General features: G+C 38.1%; 1 protein-coding gene across 1 annotated transcript in view; it reads left to right on the forward strand.

Annotated features, from left to right (window-relative positions):
* NUP188 (nucleoporin 188) overlaps positions 1-18,446 on the forward strand; it is a 41,901-nt gene that overhangs the window by 442 nt on the left and 23,013 nt on the right. The window contains exons 2-10 of the mRNA XM_040225336.1: positions 5,400-5,454; positions 6,781-6,854; positions 9,630-9,714; positions 10,271-10,351; positions 10,836-10,880; positions 14,804-14,896; positions 15,034-15,153; positions 17,079-17,290; positions 18,330-18,444. Coding sequence (XP_040081270.1) covers positions 5,400-5,454; positions 6,781-6,854; positions 9,630-9,714; positions 10,271-10,351; positions 10,836-10,880; positions 14,804-14,896; positions 15,034-15,153; positions 17,079-17,290; positions 18,330-18,444 — 880 coding nt within the window. The remainder of the gene's footprint in view (positions 1-5,399; positions 5,455-6,780; positions 6,855-9,629; positions 9,715-10,270; positions 10,352-10,835; positions 10,881-14,803; positions 14,897-15,033; positions 15,154-17,078; positions 17,291-18,329; positions 18,445-18,446) is intronic.

The following is an 18,446-nucleotide window of genomic DNA, read 5'->3' on the forward strand; positions in this document are numbered from 1 at the left end:
GGGGGAGCCCCCACCCGGTCCCCGCCCGGTCCCCGCCGCAGCCTCCCGTGCCCGGCGGGCTCTCCCCCGGTTCCCCCATGTGCTCTCGCCGGGAGGTTTCGCGAGTGGCGGAACCATCTCCTTGGGGTTTCTGCCCTCTTTTCACCGCTCTTTCATTCATCCATCTAGTCGTTTTCTCTTGCATTGATTCCTTCAGTCGGCATCCCGGGCGCTGTTACTGGGCTTTCAAAGGACAGGAAGAGAAAATATTAAAAAGACAGTTCTTACTAGCGCCAAACCCTGGCGACGCGCTTTCTGGTTCTCCGCGTTATCTCCTTGAACTCCCACAACTCTGGGGAGGCACCTTGTAATTTACAGATGACTCACACACCCAGCTCCCAACTGGAGTGTCCCACTCGGAAGCGTTAGCCGGATCGCCGCACTTGCATCTCTCACTTGCAGCTTCAAAGTGTTCTCCATTCTCCCTTCCACCCGTCCCGCCCAACCGCCCTGCCACTTTTTTTCCCCCTTGTTCCAGCAACGTCTCCCCACTTTTTTGTCCTCTTCACTTCACTGCTGTAGCCGCAACACCCAGAAGAGCAGTGATAGACTCTCCGTAAATGTTTATTCCACTTGTCACTTCTTTCACCTCTCTGTTCGAGTGAGATTTTCATCTTTGGAATTTCCATTCAACTGCTTCTGAACTTGGTGAGAACCGGTTTGCTTCTTCCTCCTGCCGTTGTATCATGTCAGCTCTTATGTCGGGCAGCATTGTGGTCCCCGTGCTTTCCTTTTCTCAGGCTTATCTTAACAGTCCTTGTGGATTTTGGGTAAAGTTTAGCTCCTGCAGGGCAAAGCGGCTTCTTTAATGAAAGGGATTTTTACTTCCGTGGTATTTCCAATCTCTTAGTTGCTTTCATCCAGAGGTTTCCAACCACGTGGATATCTTTGATTATTTCCTATTTCCACCTACTCCAGCTTTTATAGAAGTGGAGTTCCATGTTGTCTGCTAGAACATTGAGCTGCAAGTCAATAAATTTTTTGAATCTCACTTTTGAGGCAAATTATTTAATTTCTGTGCCTTAGTTTGTACTTATCTCAAATTTATTTACTTATTGTGCAAATAAATGACAGATACTGTAGCACTTATTTCATTTCTTGAAAGTATATGTAGATAATGTTACCCTGAGGCTTGAATTGGACATCTCAATTCCAGTCTTGTCTGTTAAGTCTTGAGAATCATCTGCTCAAACCTCCAGGTCTCAGTTTGAGGTGAAGTCTTTCTTCAATCCCTGGATTAGTTCCTAGTGATCACTGTCTTCTCTGACTTTTCTGTCCTATGTGGTTATATTCCTTGTAGTGTCTAATTGTTAGGGTCCTGCCCTTTGGTTCTTTCTACTTTTTAGCTGAATGTGTTATGTTTAACATCCTTTATCATTCCCAACACTAAGTTTATGAGTGTTGTGAAGGTCTTAGACTTATTTGCCTTCCGTTATTCCTAGATCATAAATGTGTAGGAATCGAGGAGCCAGTAACACTCATTTCCAGGATGATTCCCTTCCTAATAAGCTACAGTTTTCTTTTGTTCTGCCATGTCTTGACACTTGTGCATGTAATTTTTCTTTCTAGTTTTTCTGTTCCAGTTAGTTTGCAGCTCTGAAAGGGACTCAGAGTTTTGTTTTTTTTTTTAATTGATTTGTTAGTTTTTGCTCTGCTGGTCTTCACTGCTTTTGTGTGTGCTTTTTTTTTTCTTTTCAGTTGTGGTGAGCAGGGGCTACTCTTTGTGGTGGTGCGCAGGCTTCTCATTGAGGTGGCCTGCTGTGTGTCAGCCCCGGTATTAGAGTATGATATACCACCGTAGGACAGAAAACTTCACCTCAGTCTTTACCTGCTTGCAGAGTGAATTCCTGGATGCAACTTGAGGCCCTGTCTTATAATGATTAAACTTTGGAGTCTTGCAAGCCTAGGTTCAAGTCCTGGTTCCATTAAATATTAGCTTTGTGGCCTTACAGAAGTTACTTAACCACTCTGAAACCTTAGTTTCCTGATGAGATGATACGGATAGTATTTGCCTCATAGGTCAGTTGAAATATTCAGTAAGACAAAGCATTAAAGACTTAGCACAGTCCCCCACATAACTGCTCAGTAAATATTGGCTCATCTTGTTATCCAGCTTGTTTTCAATAAACATTATTTTTGACACCTTATAACAAAAAGATCATGCTATGACTTGGTTTTGCAAATGAGAATATTTCTAAAGAAATAGCTTTTTTCTTCTTTTAATTAGTAAGTATAAAAGTTACTGCATTACTTCAGTCTTGTTTTGTAGCAGAATCTTTTTCTCCCCTCTCCACCCCCCCAAAAAGCCGATATGTCAGACATAAAAGGCAAAAAAAAAATCTATACTGACCAGGTCTTTGACCTGCTCCTCTGAGACAAGCTGATGCCCTCCAGCAGTGGTGATTTAGGAATTGATTTTAAAATGTAGATTTCCCAAGCCTAACCTCTGAGAAAGTGTGATTCTGGGAATGACCAGGGTTCTGCAATGTTACTGTATTGTTTTCAGCTGATTTGGCTGTTTGGCCTGAGGACCAACTTCATTCTGAGAAACACTCTTGGGAAATTGTTTGTTTGAACTGTATGGATTTTGGTGTAACAAATAACCCACAGCTTGAATTTGAGTAAACAAAGAATTCTGGATCCTGGGAGGTGGTCCTTGAGTACAGGTGGTGGTATTCTGAGTCTCTTGGGAATCACTGGTACCTAGTTAGCTAGAGATCAAAGTTCTGAAGGCAAATGCCGATAAATTAGAGCTCACTGGTGCCCACGCTTCTGAAATTGGAAGATGTACGATCCAGAAAGAGTAATTTAACTCAGGCATACCAGAGCCTTCAGTTAATAATAAATTTCTTTCCATTAATTGTGGGATACTGTTAGCCCCATTGTTAGCTATTTATTATATGATAGATACCTGATGTTTTTGGTGCAAACCAGAAGCTGTCTTGGGTAAAGTGAAAGTAGTATGCTGCTGCTGCTTAGTCACTTCAGTCGTGTCCAGCCAGGCTCCTCTGTGCATGGGATTCTCCAGGCAAGAATACTGGTGTGGGTTGCCGTTTCCTTCTCCAATGATAAAGTAAGAAGTGAACGAAGTCAAGTTGCTCAGTATATGACATTTTAAATAAAGCCCTCCCTTTATTTTTTGCTAAGTCAGATCAAACAAATAAGTTAGATGCTTATTGTCTTTACAAAAGGCATTCTTTAAAAATTTACTATACATTTCTTTAAACAGCTTGCTTCTGTCTTTAATTTCTTAGGGCTTGATTTAGTCATACCTTTTAATGTAGTTTATCAGTACAAAGGGACATAGTTGTTCCATCAGCTGGATCTAATCTCCTAATTTTAAAATAGTGAATGCTTTCTTGTTATCAGAAAAATGATTTATAGTGATTCCACAGTGCAGTTGTGGGAGTTGGTGATTATTGATTCAGCAGTATCGAAGTTGTTTTGTTAATAGCATTAACCCTTAGGAGAGAGATTTATGATTTTAAGATGTCTAATTTAATCCTCTTTTGATGGAAAAATCCTGAAAGACCATTTTTAAATAGATAGGGCTAGTGCTTTGTGTTTTGCCTTGATGAGGAAAAGATTTTTCAATTTATCCTCATTGTTAATATAACTTGCATTCTTCTTGTTAACTGTCTAATATATTTTATTAGGACCCTTTCATCTTCTCTCTGAAGATAGGCTTTCCAAACAGTGTTAATTGTTTCAGGTAACTCTTCTAGGGCTTACTTAGAATCTCCCCAAATATAATCCCTATGCTTTTTATAATCCTTTCTTGAGATAATTTCTTAATGGCTGCATTTTGAAATTTAATTGTAGATTAAAAAAAACAAAACACAAAGCAAGTTTTCCTGAAATTCCGAAGGCATGGCTGAGGGAAGGAAATGGGGTTAGCACATAGTTGGGAGTATATTTGAAGAGCTCACTGGATGGGAGCAGGGACTATATGTGTGCTTTCTTTTCTGGTATCAGTTTGGTTTTTTCCCCGTTTATTTATTTATTGGCTGCGCTGAGTCTTCTTTGCTGCACTTGGGCTTCCTCTGCTTGCGGCAACTGGGGGCAGCTCGTTGTTGCGGTGTGTGGGCTTCGGTGGCTTCTCGCTGCAGAGCATAGGCTCTAGGCATGCAGGCTTCAGTGGTTGTGGTATACAGTCTTAGCTGCTCCATGGCACGTGGAATCTTCCTAGATCAGGGATTGAACCCGTGCCCCTTGCGTTGACTGGGCTGTGCTGTGCTTTGTCGCTCGGTTGTGTCTGACTCTTTGCGACCCCATGGAATGTAGCTTGCCAGTCTCCTTCCTCTGTGGCAGGTGGACTCTTACCCACTGTACTACCAGGAAAGTTCTAATTTCTTGGTTTTGATAGTTGGACTGTGTAAGATGTTGTCCTTGCTTTTAGGAAAAACACACTGAAATGTTTACAGATAAAGGAATGTGTCTCGAGTACGATTTTGTATAGTTTTGGGGAAATGTGTGCATGTGTACACATATGCAGATATATGCATGTTTGTATTATATATAATTATACAGATGCAAAGAGGGAGAAAGAAAATAATAAGTAATAGTTGGTGAATCTGAGCAAAGCATATATGAAAGTATGATGTAGGAAGCGGAATTTGCTTTTGTGGCTCCATGCTAAAGAGAAGGCAGAGGCTGTTCTGGGCGATACATGCACCGGTTCACCATGTTCCTTCATGCTTTTTGTCCTCTTGCTGTGATGTACTTTTATTGAAGGACTTACTTTTTTTTCATCTCAGTCTCCATATTTCCCAGAGATGGCACATTTCTCCAGAAATCTTCATATGCATGTTGTTGAGTGATGAGCTGATCGTCTTGGAGGGTCTTTCTGGGGAGGCGGGCAGGGTGGGGGGGGCAACTGTGACTCACTGTGGGGTCAGGGACACTGGTGGCACAGGTACTAGGGAGTGCTCATTGGGGTGAGCTGCGCTGGAGACCACCATTTGACACCAAGACCTGGCCCCACCTCTCCTGTGTTTTTATTTGGCTTCTGTATTCAGCACTGCAGATACCACCTAGTGGGACTTCATTAAGGAGTGAGTGAACGTAGTGCCATTTGTAATGACTGTTAGACTTCACTTGATTGAGAAAGTACATTATATCATGTATTTCTGGAGGTGATGGGAGTCCTGAAATAGATTAGTCTTTTTCTAGATTCTTGTTCCTTATTAGTCACTACATTTTAATGAAAAGGGAGGAGACAGAAATACTAAATTGAAGCATCTTCTTAGCATAGAAGATGTACTGTATTTCATTAATTACTATGTTTCATTAATTCTAAAATATACTTTTTTTTTTTTTCCAAAAGAGGAAACTTACCTCTGCTTTCTATCATTTTTCAGGAGCAGTAGAGAACTGTGGACAATTCTGCTAGGAAGGTCAGCTCTGAGAGAACTGGTAAGTGGTATGTTCTTGGATGGATTCTGTGGTTCTTTGTGTAGCTTTTATTACCAAAAAATATCTTCCTCCTTCTCTTTGAAATAGGAAGTAAACACCTTTTTTTATTCCTAAAATTAATTCCCATTATATTTCTAAAAGAAGCATTATGCATTCCCCAGTTCTCTCTACTGAAATGCAGTGTTGTCTTACAGCCTAGTTGCTGAAGTTTTCCAAGTCTCTACTTTTCCTTGTATCTTAGTGATTCCTTTTCTAAAAAGATACCAGTGCTACTTGATTGGCTGCTGAGGGTAGGGGTACAAAAGCCATTTTACCACTGCAGGCTAGGAAAGATTCTCAGATCTTTCCTCTATCTCATACTGACTTGCCTTTTCGTCCTTTTCCACTTAGCTAGCTGCTTAGGTCACAGGCTGAGGTTTTTAGGGCATTTCCAAGTGTATAATTAGTAAAGAACAATTCTTCATGTTCATCCCACATTTCTGACACTGTAAGGATAAAGTGTTAAAACAAAAGTGAAAGTTGCCCAGTCTGGTCCGACTCTTTGCGACCCTGTGGACTGTAGAGTTCCTGGAATTCTCCAGGCCAGACTACTGGAGTGGGTAGCCATTCCCTTCTCCAGGGGATCTTCCCACCCCAGGGATCGAACCCAGGTCTCCCACGTTGCAGGCAGATTCTTTACCAGCTGAGCCATCAGGGAAACCCAAGAATGCTGGAGTGGGTAGCCTGTCCCTTCTCCAGCGGATCTTCCTGCCCAGGAATGGAACCGGCATCTCCTGTGTTGCAGGCGGATTCTTTACCAGCTGAGCTACATGGGAAGCCCTAAAGTGTTAAGATGACGTTCAGTTATTACTAGTGTTGTGATTATAATTAACATAATAAATGTTACATCTTTTTTAGAGTTTTAACATTTTTTTGTATGCCCTCTTCTGATAATCCACTTCTGAGAATATATCTAAAAGAAAGAAGTACTGAAGAAATTTTGGGCACAAGCTCTTTACCATAGTATTATTCATATGAATAAAGAATTACAGCCAGCTTAAGTATATCTAATATTAGAAGAATGGTAAATGAATTATGATCTAGTCACTTGATAAAATATTATGCAACCACTAGAAAGGATGTTTATCAAGATTTTCATAATAAGGTTAAATCATTATGTTAGAATGTTAAGCAAAGAAAAGCAGGCTACAGAATTCTATATTCAAAATTATTTCAGCTGTGGGGAAAGATGCATGTTAAAAAGACTCAAAGGAATATGTTATCTTCAGTGTGATCGTAGAATCTGATTAAAATCGCATTGGTATAACTTCCTTCTTTTTTTCCCAGAATCAGATTGAGGCAGAGCTGAATAAACATTGGCAGCGGCTGTTAGAAGGACTTTCTTACTATAAACCTCCCAGGTATGGCTATTCTGTGGGTCTCATTTGAGTAATTTCCCCGAGGAACCTGGGATAGACGAAACCATCCTCATGTAGGATTTTATTTTATTTTTTATTTTAATTGGAGGCTAATTACTTTACAGTATTGTAGTGGTTTTTGCTGTGAATCAGCCATGGGTGTACATATCTTGCCCATTCTGAACCCCCCTCCCTCCCCATCCCATCCCTCAGGGTCATCCCAGTGCACCAGCCCTGAGCACGCTGTCTCATGCATTGAACTTGGACTGGCGATCTGTTTCACATATGATAATATACCTCATGTAGGATTTTATGATATTAATGGGTTAGTTAGACCAGAGAGAACATAATTTGGTTAACCAGGGAAAAAGAGTATGGCACATTTTTTTCTGTCTGTTGAAGAAAAGGAAAATCCTTTTAGAAATACAGTTTTGTCGAATCTGTTATATAACCCTAGTATTGGGAATGAGGCTTTATTAAATACTCAATTAATACTCCTAATATTTATTTCAGTCCATCATGTTTGTGTGAGAAACTGTCAGCACCAAATGCTAGGATATAGCAGTGAGCAAGGAGAATAGCAGCTGACACTTCTGTATTGTTTATTGTGTACCAATTACTGCTCTAAGCACTAGACTTACAGTAAGTTATTTAATCCTTACAACAGCCCTTTGAGATAGGTAATATTTTTATTCTTTGTTTGAATATATAGATTTTTTTTTTTTTTTGCTGGGCAGTGGAAAAGAATAATAAAATATAAAGTGGTTAAAAAGAGAGTAAACCTTATAGGCCCAGACTCTCTTAATTCCTAGTCCAGATCTCATTCTGTTATGCCTCATAGTTCCCAAGTTGCCCTCACTTCCCTTCTATTTCTGAACACCTGTTGGATTTTATTACATCGTCGCCTTCCATCTTCATTCCCTTATGTTAGTGAAGAACTTTTTTTTTCCCGTCTGCCATAGTTACATTGAAGTAACTCCTAGATACCATGTTTTTTTTATCCGTAAATACTTTACTAAGTATCTAGGATAGATGAACTTAAAGAAGATAAGCACTATATTATCACGTTTAGGTATTTTTATTATTGTTTCCATTTTACAGATGGGGCAACTGAGACACAAAGAGGTTAAGTAACTTGCCCAAGGTCACACAGCTAGTAAGTGGTAGAACCAGGATTCAAACCTGGCAGTCTTACTCCAGTGTCTGTGTTCTTAATCATCATTCTGTGTTGCCTCTTTCAGAGCTTGTTGTTTAACTTTATAGTAGCCTTCGTGTTGTGGATTTTCTGTGAAATGTGAGAGTCTCTCTTAAAAAAACAAATCCAACAACAATATGTTTCAGTTCACAGAATGGGCATTTGTGGTATGAGTTTCTTTTTTTTAAGATAAATGTTCCCTTTGTAATAATATGAGATTTAAAGTCTGACAGACTTTTTTTTTTCTTTTAAAACTGCAGGCTTAATTTGAATTTAACACAGATTTTTAGCCATTAAAGACATTTTTTTTTAATGTCTTCTTTCTATTTCAGGATTCAGACCAGGGAATCACATTATATTTAGTTGTCATGTCCCCTTAGCTGTTAGCTGTGACAGTACATCAGTCTTGCCTTGATTTTCACGACTTCAGATAGTTTTGAGGAAGACTGGTCAAGTATTTTGTAGTATAATGCCTTCAATTTAGAACTGTATGATTTATTATTATTATTATTATTATTATTAGATTGAGGTGGTGGGTTTTTGGAAAGAATACACAGTGGTGAAGTCTCATTCTTATCATATCATGGCAGAGGATACATGTTACCCACATGAAGTCACTGGTGATGTTAACCTTGCTCACTTGGGTAAGGTGGCGTTTGCCAGATGTCTACTCTGTAAAGTCACTTTCCTCTTCCCCTCCTCTATTTATCAGAAGTGAGTCACTTGGTATAGCCTACTTTGAGTGTGGGGGGTGTAGTGGGATTAAACCACCTCCTGAAAGGGGTAGCATGTATGTGTGTTACTGAACTTCTGTAAGGAAGATTGTTCCCTTCTCCCCCATTTGTTTTATGTATATATTTATTCACTCTTTCATTTATTTAGATCATCGTGGACTCATTTATTTCATACTTTGTTTATACCTGTTCTAACTTTGGCCATGGGACATCCTTTCAGATTTTTGATATGTCCCCATCCTTTTGTTTTCTGAGTATTTTCTTACTCTTTGGCATTACAAGATGCTCCAGGCTCATCTAGTATTTTCCCCACCCCAGCTCTAGACTCAGCCATTTCTCCAAGGAGTCCTAATACCTTTCATTAGAGAATGATGTTAGAAATAAAGATCCGGGTGCTGGGTGTGTTCGCTGCTGTTGGGATGTTGTAGCATCTAGGCCTTCCCAGTGGACATAGCTAGGTAATATATGTATGTATGCTAACAGACCTGGTTTTAAATTTCACGTCAACTTTATTAGCTGTGAGATTTTTGGTAAGTTATTTATTCTTCCTAAGTGTTGGTAATTCCATTTGCAAAATGGGGATAGTAATGTTTGCCTTCCAGGATAGTTCTAAGGATCAAAATAATGTCACTAAGTATAACTACAAATAATGTAATTACAACTATAGTTTGTAACAGACATATACTGTATTTATTACTTAGACATAGTTTTGTGTTATAAAATCTGTAGAGATGAACTTGTGTGTGTGTTTTCTAGGCACCTAAAGAGCAGAGAAAGGTTAAGTATTTTCATTTAAAACCCCTAGAGAGTCATTGAGAATGAAAAAATGATTCACTGTTCTTTTCATAGTCCAAGTTCAGCTGAAAAAGTGAAAGCTAGTAAAGATGTAGCTTCACCACTGAAGGAACTGGGTTTAAGAATCAGCAAGTTTTTGGTGAGTAAAAATTAGCACTGGCTTCAGTTTATTACCTGCAAGGTGGATATGCATGGTTTTACTGTTAGTGATTGTTGGTGAAAATTCAGTTTAATTCAGTTTTAGAGTTAAATAGAGCATATTATATTTCAAAAATGCCCAGGCAGCAACTCTTCTTACTAAAAGCCACAAGTCAAGTTGCCTGATCCTGTTTATTGCACATCATAGAGTCGTCTTCAGCATGCTTGTGGTGTTCAAGTTGACTAGACTATATTTAAATACATAGTTGCTTCCTTTTAATTTTGGAAACCCAGATCATGCTATGTTAATGTGCTTGGTGAATAAGCACAGTTGTTTCTGACATGTAAATTTAATTGGCTGTAAATTGCACGTCAGTGGCTGCTCCTTTTTCCTCCTATTGAGTTAAAACTGTTACGTTTATGAAATCTTTTAAAAGAATTTTTGTTTATTCAAGTTCTGTGTTTATTCCAGAGGACAGAACTTCAGGTTGCTTTGCATGCTCTGTGTGGTTTCTGACCCGAGGTGACTGTTCCTCCCTTATGGCTTCTGTTTGTAGGGTCTTGATGAAGAACAGAGTGTGCAGTTACTCCAGTGTTACCTTCAAGAGGATTACAGAGGTACTCGGGACTCACTAAAGGTTTGTAGTTATGTCCAGCTTCCTTCTCCTGCATTTATCCTTTTCCTTGTTGATTTTAGACACTTCATATGGTTTTGGTACCAGTTCTCTGCAGCAGAGATGGGTGATTAGATACAGCCATTCTCAGGAAAAACCTTGTAAACTTTAAAAGAGGTATGCTTAAGTTGGTGTCCATCCTCAGATGTGGAGGGGTTGAAAGGCCAAAGGTTAATATGTTAATCATAGAATCACAGGCTGTCTGAGCTGAAAAGGACCTGAGATAACGTCTAGCCTTTCCAGCCCGTGATTTTTCATATGAGAAAACTGAGGCCAGAGGAGAGCGGCAGGAATTTAAGCACAGACTTGGATATACTTAGGTAAAAAACATATCCAGAGATGAATGAGCAGTTTTAATCTTGAAGGATAAGGTGAAGATACTTACCTTTTTTTCTGTTAATTTATTTTGCTTATAAGATGGCTCTTTGACTGCTCTTTCTTCCTTCAGACGGTGCTGCAAGATGAGAGGCAGAGCCAGGCCTTAATCCTGAAGGTCAGTGCTAGTCACCATTTCCATTCTTTGATTTACATCATTGGGCAACAGCTTCTTGACCGAGTTCTCCTGAGCACTGCTGGCTTTGACTTCTTGTTGAGTAAGCATTGATGTCGTAATGAACAAGCTCATTAATTCATTTGTGAAACAAGAGGCTTTCCACTGGACCCAACTGAAGCCTTTTTCCATGACAGATTCTTCAGCCACTGGAAATGGGAACTGGTCCATGGATATTTTTCTGTAGGTGTAAATGCAGTAGGACTAATTTGAATTTTTTAATTTCTTTATTTCCTCCAACCTCCAAAGTTGTCTTTTCATTTTGTTTATGATTTTCTTTGCTGTGCAAAAGCTTGTGACTTTGCTTAGGTCCTATTTGTTTATTTTTGCTTTTATTTATTTCTGTTGCCTTTGGAGACTGATCTAAGTGTTGAAAACATTGTTACAATTTATATCAGAGAATGTTTTGCCTTTGTTCTATTCTAGGAGTTGTTATGGTATCATATTTTATATTTAAGTCTTTATGGTATTTTGAGTGTATCTTTGTGTGTGGTATGAGGAAGTATCGTAACTTCTAACTTGATTTACGTGTGGCTGTTCAGCTTTCCCAACACCACTTGCTAAAGAGACTATCTTTTTTTCATTGTATATTTTTGCCTCCTTTTTTGAAGATTGACTGTAGGTGTGTGGGTTTATTTCTGGGCTCTCTGTTCTGTTCCATTGATCATATGTCGATTTTTGTCCTAATGCAATGCTGTTTGGTTACTGTAGCTTGGCAGTATTGTCTGAAGCTTGGGAACGTGATGCCTCCAGTTTTGTTCTTTTTACTCAGAATTGCTTTGGCAATTCTGGGTCTTTTATGGTTCCATATACATTTCAGTATTATTTGTTTTACTTCTATGAGAAATGTCATGGGTAATTTCATAGGGATTTCATTAAATCTGTAGATTGTTTTGGGGTAGTATTGCTATTTTAATGGGCTTCCCTGGTCGCTTAGACAGTAAAGAATCCATTGTAATAATATTAACTCTGCCAGTCCAAGAGCATGGAATATCTTTCCATTTCTTTAAATCATCTTCAATTTCCTTTATCAGTGTTTCATATTTTATAGTTCTCAGCTTATAAGTTTTTCACCTCTTTGGTAAGGTATGTTCCTGAGTATTTTATTTTTTTGGTGTGATTTTTTATTTATTAATTTTTTAGAAAATTGTACATTGAAGTATAGTTGATTTACAATATTGTGTTAGTTTCAGGTATACAGCACAGTGATTCAGTTATCAGTTCAGTTCAGTCGCTCAGTCATGTCCGACCCTTTGTGACCCCGTGGACTGCAGCACACCAGGCCTCCCTGTCCATCACCAACTCCCAGAGTTTACTCAAACTCATGTCCATCAAGTCACTGATGCCATCCAGCCATCTCATCCTCGGTTGTCCCCTTCTCCTCGCGCTGTCAATCTTTCCCAGCCTCAGGGTCTTTTCCAATGAGTCAGTTCTTCGCATCAGGTGGCCACAGTATTGAAGTTTCAGCTTCAGCATCATTCCTTCCAATGAATATTCAGGACTGATTTCCTTTAGCATGGACTGGTTGTATCTCCTCGCAGTCCAAGGGACTCTCAAGAGTGTTCTCCAACACCACAGTTCAAAAGCATCAGTGCTTCAGCGCTCAGCTTTCTTTATAGTCCAACTCTCACATCCATACACGACTACTGGAAAAACCATAGCTTTGACTAGACGGATCTTTGTTGGCAAAGTAATGTTTCTGCTTTTTAATATGCTGTCTGGTTTAGTCATAACTTTTCTTCCAAGGAGTAAGCGTCTTATAATTTCATGGCTGCAGTCACCATCTGCAGTGATTTTGGAGCCCCCTAAAATAAAGTCTGCCACTGTTTCCACTGTATCTCCATCTATTTGCCATAAAGTGATGGGACCGGATGCCATGATCTTAGTTTTCTGAATGTTGAGCTTTAAGCCAACTTTTTTACTCTCCTCTTTCACTTTCATCAAGAGGCTTTTTAGCTCCTCTTCGCTTTCTGCCATAAGGGTGGTGTCATCTGCATATCTAAGGTTATTGGTGTTTCTCCCAGCGATCTTGATTCCAGCTTGTGCTTCATCCAGCCTAACGTTTCTCATGATGTACTCTGCATATAAGTTAAATAAGGAGGGTGACAATATACAGCCTTGATGTACTCCTTTTCCTATTTGGAACCAGTCTATTGTTCCATGTCTAGTTCTAACTTGCTTCCTGACCTGCATACAGATTTCTCAAGAGGCAGATCAGGTGGTCTGGTATTTCCATCTCTTTCAGAATTTTCCACAGTGTGTTGTGATGCGCACAGTCAAAGGCTTTGGTATAGTCAATAAAGCAGAAATAGTTGTTTTTCTGGAACCCTCTTGCTTTTTCCATGATCCACTGGATGTTGGCAATTTGATCTCTGGTTCCTCTGCCTTTTCTAAAACCAGCTTGAACATCTGGAGGTTCATTTATTGTTAAAGCCTGCCTTGGTGAATTTTGAGCATTACTTTACTAGTGTGTGAGATGAGTGCAGTTGTGCAGTAGTTTGAGCATTCTTTGGCATTGCCCTTCTTTGGGATTGGAATGAGAACTGAGCTTTTCCAGTCCTGTGGCCACTGCTGAATTTTCCAAATTTGCTGACATATCGAGTACACCACTTTCACACAACATCTTTCAGGATTTGAAATAGCTCAACTGGAATTCCATCATTCCACTAGCTTTGTTTGTAGAGATGCTTCCTAAGGCCTACTTGACTTCTCATTCCAGGATGTCTGGTTCTAGGTGAGTCATCATACCATCGTGGTTATCTGGATTGTGAAAATCTTTTTTGTATAGTTCTTCTGTGTATTCTTGCCACCTCTTCTTAATATCTTCTGCCTCTGTTAGGTCCATACCATTTCTGTTCTTTATTGAGCCCATCTTCACATGAAATGTTCCCTTGGTATCTATTTTCTTGAAGAGATCTCTAGTCTTTCCCATTCTATTGTTTTCATCAATTTCTTTGCACTGATCACTGAGAAAGGCTTTCTTATCTCTTCTTGCTATTCAGTTATATGAATACATATATATCCATTCTTTTTCATGTTCTTTTCCCATGTAGATTATTATAGAATATTGAGTAGAGTTCCCTGTGCTCTATCATAGATCCTTGTTGATTATCTAGATGTGGTTTTAAAAGGGTTTTTTTCTTTTACTTTCCCTGCCTGATTATTTCATTGTTAGTGTAAAGAAATGCAGTAGATTTCTTATGTTAATCTTGTATTTTGCTACCTTGCTGAATTTGTTTATCAGTTCCAGTAGTTTTTGTGTGGAATCCTTAGGGTTTTCTATGTATAGGATCATGTCAGATGCATATAATGACAATTTTACTTCTTTTCCAGTTTGGATACCTTTTCTTTTTCTTCTCTGATGGCTGTGGCTAGGACTTTCAATCCTGTGTTGACTAGAAATGGTGAGAGTGGGCATAGGATCTCATTTTAACATGGAATTTGACCATGAATTCTGAAGTAGTTTCCTGTTCTCATTAAACATCAGTTGCAAGCAATTAGGACATACACTAGTGATATTTTTATATATGCTTTCATGTATTTGGCCTGTCAGTTTATAGCATTATTTGTTACTTGAATGGTGAAATAAGAAATCATGCTAGAAAACTTATTTTTATTATTAAATAATTCCTTTTATCTTGTATGACTTTACTTGTATCCTAGTTCAAGAAGATCTTTTGCTTTTTTGGCTTAACACTGTGTTTCCATTTCTGTAATTTCTTATATAGTTCAAGGAATTATATATGCAGTTTTTCAGGAACTTCTCCTTTCACATTTTTAAGTGATCTCTTTGTCAGTAAATTTAAAATTGAATATCTTCTATGCAGAGGTGAGTAACTGATTTTGAATCTTTGGGTTCTTCCCAGATTGCAGATTATTACTATGATGAAAGAACCTGTATTCTTCGTTGTGTCTTACACCTTCTCACTTATTTCCAAGATGAAAGACACCCCTACAGGGTAAGCCCATTTAGTCCTCTTGGTTCTCTTTACCCTGTAAAATTTAGTCTTTTTTAATAATTTATTGATATTTCTGTTCATTTGAATATTTACCTTTTACTAAAGATGCAAGTTACCCTGTTTTGAATTTTTTTAAGGTTGAATATGCCGACTGTGTGGATAAATTGGAAAAGGAGTTAGTTACAAAATATAGACAGCAGTTTGAAGAGCTTTATAAAACTGAAGCACCAACATGGGAGACACATGGAAATCTCATGGTATGTGGTTATTGGGCCCTCCTGTAACTCTGGAAAATTGTGTATCTTTGCTTATAGAGCTCCAGGTTAAATTATTTACTTACTAACTTAAAACATTTATAGATTATCACTCTTTAGAAAAGTTTGAAGATGTCATATGAATCAAAACATTAACTATGGTACTTAATTTACTTAATTTGGGCTTTTCTCTTGACTTTGTCAACCCAATTAGTTTATTTTTTTTTTCTTACCCGAAATATTCTCTTAATGGTTAATGAAACTCTCAACCCAAGATTTCATCTTCATTATCCTCATCTATTAAGTGTATGACATTAGGTCTAATTGCTTTATCCTAAATCTTAAACCAATCTGCATTTATAGATTTATAAATTAGAATATAATCTTTTATGTTTTGAAAACAGTACATGTTCATTAAAACAATTCAGCCAAAATATAGACAGTAATTATTTAAAATATTTAATTGAAGAAAAGGCTCACTTATAGAACAAAAGCACAAATTTCTCAGGAATAAGCTTATGACAATCCAGAATTTAAGCGAATAGAACTTTAAAATGCTGAAAGGAATATAATAACCAAATGGAAAGACATGGCACACTCTTGAAAATGAAAATTCAGCACTGAGTGTCAGACTTTATTTTAACCTATAAATTTAGTGTGATTCTAGAAAAAGTACTAACAAGTATTTGCTTTGCCATTTATTTTGGAACTAGACATACGGTTCTAAAATTTATTTGAAAAATAAGTAACAGTAACTGGGAAATTTTTGAGAAAGGAAGATTAATTTTATTATAAATAAGACTAAAATAATTTAAAGATGGCATTGGTACATGAGTAAATAGACTGAAGACTAGCACATACTAAGTAGAATGTCTAGTATGGACCAAATGCTGATAGGAAGTGTATTGTAAAGGTGACATTTTGAATTAATTAATAAGTTATTCAGGTCAATAGTGTTGGAACTACTGGGTAACCCTCTGGAGAAAAATCAACTATATCTCTTTCTCTTATTCCTTCTACCAGAGGAAAATCAGGGATCAATGATTTAAATTTTAAAAATTCAACCATAGAAGTACTAGAAGAAACATAGGAGGTGATTTTGTTTTTATGGGGAGTGGATAAGACTTTTAAAAGTAAAACTCAAAAGCTATTAAAAGATAAGTTCAGCAGCGTCAAATCAAAAACTTTTATAAGGCAAAACACCAAAAATAGTGCTATAAGTAAAGTCAAAAGACAAATTCATAGCACAAAGGGTTCTTAAAATAGAAAGAATGCCTATAAATCAATAAGCAAGACTGAAGAAAAAACAGGCAAATGATATGAACATATATAAACACATCCAAGGGTTGGGATAATGGGCACTTATATTTTACTGTTTGAATTTCTGTATTTTTTAATGGAAAACATTGTGATAATATCTAAAAATTGAAAAGCACATATTTCTTGACCTAGTAGTTTCACTTTGAGTTTATTCCATAAATGCATCCACACTTACATTTTGAAATGAGTAATCTGTAGCATCTCCCAGCTTTATTCAGGTATTATTTGCATCCAGTAAAATTCACTCATTTTGAGTTTTGGCAGTTGTATATAGTTATATGCAGTAACCACCTTTGTGATCAATATACAGAACATTTCTGTCTACCTAAGAAGTTTGCAGTTAGTCTGTGAGACCTGGCCCCCAGCAGCCACTAGTCTGAATGAATGAAAGTGTATGGCATATTGCCGAAAGGAAAGACAAATACCTCCAACAGTGGTTGCCTCTGGGGATAGATTTGGATACCTGGGCAACAGAAACTGTAGGGAGAAGACTTTTAAATTTCATTTTTATACATGTATTACCTAATAAAAATAACTTTAAGGATTCAAATGTGTTTAAAATCTGACTTCATCTCTCTCCCACTCACTTTTCTTCATTGGTTTTGCAGACTGAGCGCCAGGTGTCTCGCTGGTTTGTTCAGTGCCTTCGGGAGCAGTCCATGCTGCTAGAAATTATTTTCCTGTATTATGCATACTTTGAGATGGCACCTAGTGACCTATTGGTGTTAACCAAGATGTTTAAAGAGCAAGGATTTGGTACTAGGCAGACTAACAGGCACCTGGTAGATGAGACCATGGATCCTTTTGTGGATCGGATTGGGTAAGTGTGAGTGAATTGAAGTCTTAGAACTTATTCAGTATTTAGAGCATTGATATTAGAGTGGTCTTGTGAACGGGTGAGAGGAGGGGCTAGATACATTTTTCACTAATGGCTGGGGAAATAGATGAGTGTACTACCACTTTCCAGGTCATTCAGGGAGTAAAGACTTGGATTGAGAGGGATATCTTTTCTCAAAATAAGTATCGCATTCTATTCTGTTACTTACTGTTTTTCATCTAAGGGTTCATCGTTTCCTTCTATGAAAAATCCATTGAGCAACTTACAGACCAAGCACAGTGCAAGTGCTGAGAAAACAGTGATAGATGGGACAGGTGTGTTCCCTGCCCTCTTTGAGGTCATAGGGTATATAGACTTCTAAATTTTATGGAAATGGATATATCTACATTTTGAGCCTATTTCCTCTATGAACAAAGATACACATTTGACCATTGAGTTGATCTGGGCCAGATACAATTGTTGGCTGTAGAAACATTTAGTAGCGGATCTGTGCTTCAGTGGGCAGAAGCCACGTGAGATTATCAAGCATTTAGAATATGGCTGGTAGACTTCCCTGGTGGAGCAGTGGTTAGGACTCTATGCTTCCACTGCAGGGGGGCACAGGTTTGATCCCTGGTCAGGGAACCGAGATCCTGCGTGCTGCACAGTGCGGCCAAAAATAAATAAAATTTAAAGATAAAAGTTAAAACTAAAATAATATAAATAAGGCTGGTCACGGAAATTCCCTGGTGGTCTAGAGGTTAGGATTCCACACCCAAACTGCTGAGGACCCGGGTGCAATCCCTGGCTGGCCAACTAAAATTCTGCAAACCATGTGGTACAGCCGAAAAGTAAAATATGTCTGGTCAGACTGAGATGTGCTGGAAGCGTGAAATACCTACTGAGTTTAAAAGTCTTGAATATGAAAAAAGAAGGTAAAATAACTCCGTGTTTTTGATGCTGAAGTGTCTTACATTTTACCTTATTCTCCACTGAGGTTCAGAATAGCATGTATGACACCATGATACGGTTTTTTTTCTAGCTACTTCAGTGCCCTTATCCTGGTGGAAGGCATGGATATTGAATCCTTGCATAAGTGTGCTTTGGATGACAGAAGAGAACTGCACCAGTTTGCCCAGGATGGACTTATTTGTCAGGT

The sequence above is a fragment of the Oryx dammah genome, unplaced genomic scaffold, assembly GCF_014754425.2.
Source record: "Oryx dammah isolate SB20612 unplaced genomic scaffold, SCBI_Odam_1.1 HiC_scaffold_25, whole genome shotgun sequence".
NCBI classification, from domain to species: Eukaryota; Metazoa; Chordata; class Mammalia; order Artiodactyla; family Bovidae; genus Oryx; species Oryx dammah.